General features: G+C 43.0%; 1 protein-coding gene across 12 annotated transcripts in view; it reads left to right on the top strand.

The window, feature by feature from the left end:
* The window catches only part of EP400 (E1A binding protein p400), a 128,388-nt gene that overhangs the window by 45,883 nt on the left and 71,187 nt on the right, over positions 1-11,318 (top strand). For all 12 annotated transcript variants that reach the window (XM_032270874.1, XM_032270875.1, XM_032270882.1 and 9 more), the window contains 3 exons: positions 7,781-7,888; positions 9,889-10,079; positions 10,463-10,640. In XM_032270874.1, the coding sequence (XP_032126765.1) occupies positions 7,781-7,888; positions 9,889-10,079; positions 10,463-10,640 (477 nt within the window). The remainder of the gene's footprint in view (positions 1-7,780; positions 7,889-9,888; positions 10,080-10,462; positions 10,641-11,318) is intronic.

Below are 11,318 nucleotides of genomic sequence, written 5' to 3' on the forward strand. Positions count from 1 at the left end.
TTTTTTTTTTTTTTTTTTTTTTTTTTTTTCTTGAGACAGAGTCTTGCTCTGTTGCCCAGGCTGGAGTACAGTGGCGTGATCTTGGTTCACTGCAACCTCTGCCTCCTGGGTTCAGGTGATTCTCCTGCCTCAGCCTCCTGAGTAGTTGGGACTACAGGTGTGCGCCACCACGCCCAGCTAATATTGTTTTGTATTTTTAGTAGAGACAGGGTTTCACTGTGTTAGCCAGGATGGGTTCGATCTCCTGACCTCGTTGATTTGCCAGCCTCGGCCTCCCAAAGTGCTGGGGTTACAGGTGTGAGCCACCGTGCCTGGCGCCTGCATTCTGACAGTAAAGTAAGCTAGAGAAAAGAAAATGTTGCTAAAAAACATAAGAGAAAATATATTTACTATTTGTTAAGTGGAAGTGGATAATTATACAAGTCTTCATTCTGGCCATCTTCACGCTGAGTAGGCTGAGGAGGGGTGGTGAGGGGTTGGTCCTGCTGTGGATAAAATCTGCATGGAAGAGGACCCTCAGTTCCATGGGTCAGCTATACATCATTTTGCTCAAATGTATTTTGCCCAAATTATCACAGTTGCCAAGAACCAACCTATTGATGATGTCTAGTGAGGACTTACTGTAACTGAATTTGTCAGCCTTGTTCACAAGGATATATCATCTAAATTTTTTTTGTTTTCACTCTTACATTGTGAAGTGAGTGCGGTTTCCTTTTTCCCCTTGTGTATATTTGGAAAGCCGTATTGAAAAGCCTGTCTTTCCCCACTGATCTTCAATGCCAGCTCAGATGCAAAACAGGTTTCCTTTTATGCATGGCTCTTTCTGGGATCTTTATTCTCTTATTGACAAATTTGTACCAATCTGTACTAATACCACACTGCCTTTCTTACTGTAGCTTTATAATAGTTCTTTTTTTTTTTTTTTTTAAGACTAGTCAAGTGCCGTAGTGAGAAGGGGGGGAAAGAGTAGAACAAGGAGTTTGATCTGTAACTGACTGTGAACAATCAGTTGAGATAGCTCACTACCTTTGGACCAGCCTATAATAGTTCTTGATGTCTGGTTAGGTAAGTTCTTCTGCCTTGCTCTGCGTTCGGAGGATCTTGTCTATTTGGGGACTGTTCAGATGTGTGCTAGAATCAGTTCATCAAGTTTCACAGAAAAACCTATTGGAAATTTTGATTAGAATTTAATTGCATTAATGGATGTTTTGTGAGAATTGCTGTCTTTATGAATTTCAGCCTTTCCAATCTATGGTCAAAATAGAGTTCTCCCTTCACTTGGGTCTTCCTAAATAGCTTTCCATAAAATTCGGTGATCGTGTCTCTTTTTGTTAGATTTAATTCTAGGTACTATGTATTTATAAAAGTTGTGCTAAATGGTATATTTTAAAATATTATATTTTAGACATATTGCTGGTATGGGTAAGTGCAGTTGATTTTATTTATTTCTCTTATACTCAGCAACTTTTCTGAACCCTGTTAATTCTTTGTCTTCAGTCACTTCCTCTCAGAAGAAAGAACTTTTCCTGATAACCCTTCTTCCTTTCATACTTCTTTTTCTTGCTGTTTTATGCTAGGTAGGACTTCCAGTAAAGTGTTCAGTTGGTGCCAGTGGTGGACAGCTTTGGCTTGTTCTTGCTTTGAAAGGGAGCACTCTCAGGCAGGCAGTGTGTTAGAGTGGTTAGGTCATGATCGCAGGCTTCAAACCTAATGTTGCTTCCTGCTGACCCTGTGACCTCAGTCAGGTTGTCTGAGTGGTGTTTTTCTCAGTGTTGTTCTGAGGAAATACAGTGCATGGAAGCCTTGGCCTAATATGTCCTAAGTGCTCTTAACTGCTGCTGTCAGGACGATTATGATGATACCGTTAATGTTTCATGAATGGACATGGTATATTTTTTATGGGTAATGAAGTTCGTGGCTATTCTTCAGCGTTTCTCTTGTAGGTGGATATTGCATGCTATGTTGTTTGTTTGAGATGGAGTCTTGCTTTGTCACTCAGGCTGGAGTGCAGTGGTGCGATCTCAGCTCACTGCAACCTCTGCCTCCCGGGTTCAAGCGATTCTCCTACCTCAGCCTCCTGAGTAGCTGGGACTACAGGTGCCTGTGACCACACCTGGCTAATATTTGTATTTTTAGTAGAGACAGGGTTTCACCATGTTGGCCAGGCTGGTCTCCTAACTCCTGACCTCAGGTGATCCACCCGCCTCAATCTCCCAAAGTGCTGGGGTTACAAGCGTGAGCCACCGCGCCCAGCCTTCATACATTAAATTGAGGAATATGACTTTTTCTTTTCTTCATAGTCACATTTTCTAAGAATTTCTTTATTTCATCTAAATTTTAAAATTTATTGGCACACGTTGTCAATGATTTCTCCTTGCGGTGTTTCTGATCTTGGCTGTGTTTGTACGTATGTCCCTTCTTTCCTCTAATACTGTGTGTTTACGCCTCTCTGTTTTCTTGATAGTCTTGTTCGAGAGTTTGTCAGTTTCTTTTCTTTTTTTTTTTTTTTTTTTAAACTGGAGCCCGTATATTGTTTTCTGTTTTGTTGTTTCTGCTCTTACTATTTCTTTTTTAAAAATAATGTCTTTTTCTGAGTTTTTAACTTGGATGACTAGCTTACTAATTTTTATTAGCTCATTAATATAAACATTTAAGGGTCTAAATTTTTCTATAAACTGCTTTAGCTGAATCTCATGTTTATTATTCAGTTTTAAATATTTTCTGATATCCCTTGTATATATTTTTTATTGACTCATGAGTTATTTAGAAGGATGTTTCTTAATTTCCAAACAATACAGAGTTTTCAATATATATTTTTATTATTATTCTATATTAACTACATTTTGACCAGACAGTGAATTTATGGATTCTCACTAACCTGGATTTTGTTGAGGTGGGTTTTGAGTGGACCTGTTTGTGAACATTCCCTATATACTTTAAAGCCTCATGCTTTGGTCAAGTTATGGTGCAGTTTTCCCTGAGTCCACCAGGTACAACTTGTGGATTGCATTATCCAGTTTTTCTTATCCTTACTGATGATTTTTATCTTCTTGCTCTATCAGTTACTGAGAGAGGTATGTTAAAATTTCTCATTATGATAGTGAGTACCTGTTTCTCCTTTAATTTATGTCAGTTTTCGTTTGACATATTCTGAGACTGTGTTAGTATGTGCATATATAGATGTAGAATTGTTATCCTGTCACTTCATTTTTACTTGATTCTAGATAATTCCATCACATCTGTTTTCTATTTTATGAATTCCCTTTTCAGCTTTTCCTAGTCTTTGTTAACCCATTGATTGAGTGTTAAATTCCAGTTACCAGTGTGTTTTAAGACATTCCCAATGGTTGTTTTAGAAAACCTACATGAAATTTAAAAATTATCTCTGTATTCACACTTTCAATCATCTTTTTTGTTCCTTCAGATATAAAATTTTATCATCTGTGCCTGATAACTGCATGGGTGACGTTTTTGCAGGTCTGATACTGCTGTCATTTATGAATCCTGGTTTCTGCTGATGGTACATTGTTTCCTAGTATACTTTGTGATTTTTGACAATTTATTGGAACTTTGTGTGGCAGTTACTTCAGGCCTGACACTGAGGGATTTTCCTCTAGAGAGAGTTTCTGTTAACTTTTTTTTTTTTTTTTTTTTTTTTTTTTTGGGCGGGGGTCTCCTTCTTGTTCCCCAGGCTGGAGTGCAATGGCGCGATCTCGGCTCACCGCAACCTCCGCCTCCTGGGTTCAGGCAATTCTCCTGCCTCAGCCTCCTGAGTAGCTGGGATTACAGGCACGCGCCACCATGCCCAGCTAATTTTTTGTATTTTTAGTAGAGACGGGGTTTCACCATGTTGACCAGGATGGTCTCGATCTCTTGACCTCGTGATCCACCCGCCTCGGTCTCCCAAAGTGCTGGGATTACAGGCGTGAGCCACCGCTCCTGGCTCTGTTAACTTCTAATCTGTGTTTTTATTTTTATTTCTGAAGTGGTCCAGGTGCAGTATGTTCTTCTATGAAGTATGTCTCTTGTAAACAGCATTTAGTTGGTCTCCTCTGCCCCTCCAGTTTATTCTAACATCTTTATATCTCTAAATTGGAGTGTTTAGTACATTTGTATTAAATTTAAGCCTGTTTTATTAATAGTTGGGCCTAGATCTCTCATAATTTTAAAATTTGTTTTATATTTTCTCCCTGTTCTTTTTTTTTTTTTTTTTTTTGAGAAAGGATTTTCGTTCTTGTTGCCCAGGCTGGAGTGCAATGGCGCGATCTCGGCTCACCGCAACCTCCGCCTCCTGGGTTCAGGCAATTCTCCTGCCTCAGCCTCCTGAGTAGCTGGGATTACAGGCACGCACCACCATGCCCAGCTAATTTTTTGTATTTTTAGTAGAGACGGGGTTTCACCATGTTGACCAGGATGGTCTCGATCTCTTGACCTTGTGATCCACCCGCCTCGGCCTCCCAAAGTGCTGGGATTACAGGCTTGAGCCACCGCGCCCGGCCTTTTTTCTCCCTGTTCTTTAGTCACCTCTTTTTTAAGTTACCTTAAGCATCAGTCAGGTATTTACAAATTATTTCATTTCCTCTTCTCCGTTTAGCTTTCTGTATTCTTGTTAGTGGCTATCCGATTATGGCATGCATTCTTGACTTACTAGAGTACCTGTTAAATTAGCACAGTAGTAGTCTCTGTGGGGCAGAATTTGGGAGCAGCCTTGCTGGGTGATTGTGGCCCAGGTCTCCTGTGAAGATGGTCTTCAGAATGGCAGGCTGAAGGATGCCATTCCAGGTGGCTTTATTCTGCCAGCTGATGGGCTCTGGTTGCATGCTGAGGGCAGGTCGACTGTCCTCCTGACCTGGGGCTGGTATCCCCAGGTATCTATGAGGGAGCAGGATAGACACTGTCGTATCTCTTATAACTGAGTCTTGGAAGTCACATGCTGTCATTCTCACATATGATGGTCACACTAGTCAGGCTAGGTCAGTGTGGGAGAGGCCAGGAGTGAACAGCTGGAGGTGGGGTTCCTGGGCATTCCATTATCTTTTTTTTTTGGAGACAGAGTCTTTGTCGCCAGGTGCCAGGCTGGAGTACAGTGGTGCGATCTTGGTTCACCGCAACCTTTGCCTCGTGGGTTCAAGCAATTCTCCTGCCCCAGCCCCCGAGTAGCTGGGACTAGAGGTGTGCGCCACCGCACCCAGCTAATTTTTGTAGTTTTTAGTAGAGATGGGGTTTCACCATGTTGGCCAGCATGGTCTCAATCTCATGACCTTGTGATCCGCCTGCCTCTGCCTGTCAAAGTGCTGGGATTACAGGCGTGAGCCACCGCGCCCGGCCCATTGTCTTTATAGTACCACACTGAATCCATGAACAGAGCCTCTCGTTGGGTCAAGGCTTCTTTCGTGGTCTTCAGGGACCCGTTTGAGCCTTCTTCGCAGAGATGTGGTGCATTTTTGAAAGTTTAATTCTAAGTATGTTTAGCTCTTCATATCCATGGTTTTTTTTTTTTTTTTTTTTTTTTTTTTGGGACAGAGTTTCGCTCTTGTTACCCAGGCTGGAGTGCAATGGCATGATCTCGGCTCACCGCAACCTCCGCCTCCTGGGTTCAGGCAATTCTCCTGCCTCAGCCTCCTGAGTAGCTGGGACTACAGGCACGCGCCACCATGCCCAGCTAATTTTTTGTATTTTTAGTAGAGACGGGGTTTCACCATGTTGACCGGGATGGTCTCGATCTCTTGACCTCGTGATCCACCCGCCTCAGCCTCCCAAAGTGCTGGGATTACAGGCATGAGCCACTGCGCCTGGCCATGGGTTTTAATATTTACAAAAAAAAGTGAAAAATAAGAATACTGCTGGGTGTGGTGGCTCACACCTGTAATCTTGGCTACTTGGGAGGCTGAGGCAGGACTATCACTTGAGCCCAGGAGTTCAAGTTCAGCCTGGGCAACGTAGCAAGACCCCAACTCTAAAAATAACCGAGCAGCCAACGAAAAAACCCCCAAACCAAACAAACCCAAATAACAGCACAACAGTTAAAAGGATACAAAAAAAACAGTGTAACAACTATTTACATAGCATTCACATTATTAGGTATGATAAGTAATCTGGAGATGATTTAAAGTGTATGAGAGGATGTGTGTAGGTTACATAATTTTATGTGAGGGACTTGAGCATCCCTGGATCTCGGTATCCGAGGGGGGCCTTGGAACCAACTCCTCAAGGATGCTGAGGGATGACTGTATTTAATTTTCTGTCTAAATGGGTTTTTTTTCTTCTGTTGCATTTTCTAACTAATTTATATATGTGGAGGCTGATTTCTATGTATTGTTTGTTCTGAGACACCTTCCGGAATTATCCTGTTATTGGAAGTTTTGGTTGGTCAGCTTGTTTTTCCTACTTACGTATAGCATCATGTGCTGTAGGGTGCATCCCAGCATTTTGCGCTGGAAGCATCAGACAGGAAAGGTGAAAGCACCTTGTTAGGAGCACCATGGACGCACTTCCTGGATTCTACAGCCAGCATTTACTTTCACTTGGCTCCATTATGTCTCTGTCCATCAAGCCAGTGTGGCGAATATTTGACCTCCTGAGCAAATGAATTCAAAGGGTGCCTGGTAGTCTTAAGTGGACAGTGCCTTTAATGTGGTCCTTGTGGGATGCTTGTCCATGGCATTTGTTGTTTTGGCTCAGCAGTCTTTATTGACATAAATATACATGCAGACAGGCTCACGTATCACAGGTACACAGCCCAACTAAAGTGTTTCCCCTGTTACAGCTGCCACTGTCTGAACGTTCTTTGAACAGGAATCTGGGTTTACATTTCTGTTGTTTCTCTGGATAGACTCACTAAAGGGGGAAATTATGGGGTCGAGGACATTGAATTCCAAAGCCCTTCAGCTTTCCATGTTGATTTCCAGAAAAATCCAGCCAGCTTATACCATTATCAGCAGTGTGTGAGAGTATCTAATTCATCATCATTCCCCAGTGTTTTGGTTTTAAGATGGTTGGTGACCTGATAGCAAACAAACCGTGCACTGATTTCCAGAGGTGATCAATGAAGAAATACCTTTATGCTTGTGTGTGTGTAACAGCTTCCTGTCCTTTGTCCATTGTTATTGGGGTATTTAAGCAATTAGGGTGAGTGCTTTGTAAAGGAAGCTTAACTACGTTTTATCATCTTTTTGAACGTTTTTGCTGTTTTTTATTTGATGTTTTGTATATTATGTGTCATCTCCATTAATTATTTCCTATCAATGGTGTTCATTTTTTACATTTTTATTTATTAGTCTACAGTGTTACTGTTCATTTAGATTATTTCAGATATCTTAATTCTTATATGAATAAAGTTGAGTTTCTTTTATATCAAAGATTCTCGTCTTTATAGAGAAAATATTTTATACATTTTAAAATTTGCATAAATTTAAGGGGAGCAGGTACGATGTTGTTCCCTGGCTGTACTGTATAGTGGTGACGTGTGGGCCTTTGGTACGTCCATGACCCAGATGTGTATTGCGCTTACTAAGTCATTTCTCATCATCCCTCTCCCACCCCTCAAGAAATATTTTAGACCTTGTATCAGTAATGGGCAACCATTTTAGTTTTTAGAAAAACAAATGTGCTTTTAGACAATATAATCTTTTTCCAAGGAGTAATCTAAAGTTGGAAAAGGAATACGTGTGTTAGCCCCTTGCCCTTCTTAACTGTGATTCTTCGGGCCACTGCTGCTTCCCAATTTAAATGACAGTTGTTGTTATAAAGTAACAGCCCTTCTGCCCACAACCCTCTGCAGCTGAGCTGCCCCTCCTGGACCTGATGAAACTGTACGAAGGCGCCTTCCTGCCGACTTCTCAGTGGCCCCGGCTGAAGCCTGATGGCGAGGACACGAGTGGAGAGGAAGGTGCGCTCCCAACCTTTGGAAGAATTCAGGGTTCAAAGTAGAGACCAGAGTACTTACTGTAGGGCTTAAGGCCCCACAGGGTCGTGGGGTGTCCCTTATGTGTGCTGAGGTGCAGGATCCGAGAAAGAAAGAGACAGGACACAGAAATACAAGGAAAATGCAGCTGGGCTTGGGGGGCCACGCCGCCTATGAGCGGAGTCAGGCGAGGCCCCGAATGTCCAGAAGTGTGAGTGTTTATTGTGTATAGGTAAGGGGGCAGGGCAGTGAGTGAAATCATCTTTAAGGATAGTGATAGGCTCGTGAGCAATGAAACATGGGGTCCACCCCCAATAGGTCACCTAGGCCAGGAGGTAGACAGTGTGCAGCAAGGGGCCCGTTCCCATGAAGGCAAGGGCCGTGTGCAGTAAGGGGTCCACCCCCATTAGGTCACTGAGGCTTGAAGGTGGGCCGTGTGCAGTGAAGAAAGTGCACTGTGCAATACCCCTGTCTATGGGAAAACTACTTCTAAGAAGATTTATGGGGGGGATGCTTTAATTCACACAGTGGTGACAGAGCTGTCAGGGCTCCGCCACCTGCTGTTTCTATAGGAAGATGCTTTTTGAGCAGCACAGTAGCAAGAGCTGATAAAGTTCACAGTCACCAAGGTGCGATTGCCGGTCTGAGGGCAGCCTTCCACAAGAATTGGAGCAGGGTCCTAGACCTCCTTTATCAGGAGGAGTGGCCCTCGCCCCAAGCCTGCTGTACAGCGGGGATCTTTATGATACTGAATGCTGCCGCCTGGGCCATGGATTCTTGTCCTGGTATAACTGTTTTCCCTTAAATCATGCTCTGCACTGTGTCTGCTCTAGGCATTCCTCCGATTATAAACGAAGATATAATTTTATATATATATATGGGGAAATATTCTTCAGGCACTCACACTATGAACTATTATATGATTATACAGGATTACATAAGGGGAAATAACTGAGTAGTAACAGTGTAAACCGAGATATTCTTCAAGCCCTAATTCTATAAACTAATGTACGATTATATAAAGGATTATATAAATGGAAATAACTGAGTAGTAACACTATAAACTAAGGTATTCTTCAGGCCTTAATTGTGCCAGGGTTCTGCTTAGCTCTCTTTCCTCGGTGCCTATATGGAGGGTTACCCACACTTACAAAGACTTAAGATTTAGAAAATTTCTTTTAGTTTGATAAAAGAAAAAATTATAAATATTTAGCAAGTAACTTTATATTGGTTAGAATTTTATTAAATTCTGTGCTTTTAATTTATTAACCTGGCACAGTTATTGGGGCACTTGATTATGTTGTGAAGGATGTAGACATGTTTTTCTCTAGATTTATAAACATCATTGATTTATGGACCTAGATATCATATTTATTAATGCTGTGCAGTGTTTAACACAGCAGTTTTGAGTAGTTTATTTTACTTGTTATTAGACCTTCTAAACGAATGCCTAGAGCACCAGAAAGGGTCTGCCTTTCCTGCTGTCATTGCAGCTGTTGGGACTTAGACACTGAATGTGAGTCGGGGAGGGGCCCTAGGAGCCCCGGGGAGGTCAGGCCTCACCACACCCCAGGCTGCCAGCAGGACCAGAGGAGGGAGAGGCAGGTTCAGTCTCATCCTGGTTTCCCACATTTTTCTTTCTTGGTAATAGAGGGGAGATCCCTAAACCCTGAGACACTTACGTGTATCGCTCTGTGGTACCAGCTCCTAATTGCTATGGTGACATTTTCCAAATACCAGACTACTTGGGGCAAATTATACTCTTGGAGGGCTTTTCAGAATAGTCCTCGGTTTGATAGTTTCCTAAGAGTTCTCGCCCATTTATGCAGATGGCATTGTTAGATGTCAAATGGATTACAAGCAAAAAACTTGTCTAATTCTGTATTCAAAGTCGCTGGATTCTATAAACTTTTCTCTGTGTTAAAAATGTTTGGGTTTATAAAGCCTCTGAGCAGCCTGCATTTCCCCTTGTTTTCTTGTTACAGATGCAGATGACTGCCCAGGCAGCAGGGAGAGTTGCAAGGACTTGGTTCTCATCGACTCGCTTTTCATCATGGACCAGTTCAAAGCTGCCGAGAGAATGAATGTTGGGAAACCCAATGCCAAGGACATTGCGGAGGTCACTGCAGTGGCTGAAGCCATCCTGCCCAAGGGCAGTGCTCGGGTCACAACCTCGGTGAGGTGCTGGGCTTTCAAGTGTGGAATGAGACAGAGTGCATAGCATAGTGAGTCATGAGAAAAGCTTTTCCTCTTTCCAGTGACGTGCTCTGTCCCAACTGCAGAAGTTGTCATTAAAAGCAATTCTTCATGTGCCTGTAGTCCCAGCTACTCAGGAGGGTGAGGCAGGAGGATCTCTTGAGCCCAGATGTTCAGGTGTTCAGGACCAGCTTGAGTGACATAACGAGATCCGGTCTCCAAAAGAAGCAGTTCTTCCTCTTCCTGTTTTCTGTAGATCCCTTTCTAATTAGTTTATCATGTGACTGTCAATTTCAGTTTTCAGAAAAAGTTGGGGTGATTATTTTGACCAGCAGTCATTCTTTGATTTGTTCATCATTGCAGGTAAAATTTAATGCTCCATCTTTATTGTACGGGGCTCTCAGAGATTATCAGAAGATCGGCCTGGACTGGCTGGCCAAACTCTACCGGAAGAATCTCAATGGCATATTGGCGGATGAAGCTGGGCTGGGTAAAACAGTGCAGATCATTGCTTTTTTTGCCCACCTAGCGTGTAATGAAGGTAAGAGTTTGCTAGTTTTTTGAACAATACCCATTTGCTAAGACTTACTTGTAAGCCATTGTGTTTGATGGGAGTGTGGGGACTTGGCCATCTAATCTTGTTCTTAGCTTCTGTCCTTTGACCTGAGCAAATTGAGGCTCAGCAGTATTGATTGTATGAATGAATAAAAAACTTGTTCACAGTTAATTCAGTAATTATTAGTGAAAATCTAGTATAATACAGAGACTTGTGAGGCTGTGACTGAACCTTGGGACTCCAGGGTGTGGTCACCCTGCAATGTGTGTCCAGCAGAACAGGAGGTCCACTTCCTGTGCTGCTTCTAACTGCCATGAACCCACCATTGGGCTCTCCGCCGTGTGGGGTGGTTTGTGGCACACATCCTGGCTCACTGTGTCCGCCTCATGTTGTCTTGTGCACGCCTCCTCTCATCTCTCTTGCAGGGATTTCACCTGTCAGTGGGGCAGCATTTCCAATCCACTGCTCGAGTGCCTCAGAAAATGGGCCTGGGTACCCTGTGTGGGCTCAGCTTCTGTGTGGCAGCCCCAGCTGGTTCCTCACCCTCCTCTCTTCTAGCTGGTGCGCAGCTCATGTAGACACTCCCTCTCCTGACTCTTCTAGCCGGTGCACAGTTGTGTAGACGCTCCCTCTCCTGACTCTTCTAGCCGGTGCGCGGCTCGT

The sequence above is a fragment of the Sapajus apella genome, unplaced genomic scaffold (genome assembly GCF_009761245.1).
Source record: "Sapajus apella isolate SASKATOON/1434 unplaced genomic scaffold, GSC_monkey_1.0 scaffold218, whole genome shotgun sequence".
NCBI lineage: Eukaryota > Metazoa > Chordata > Mammalia > Primates > Cebidae > Sapajus > Sapajus apella.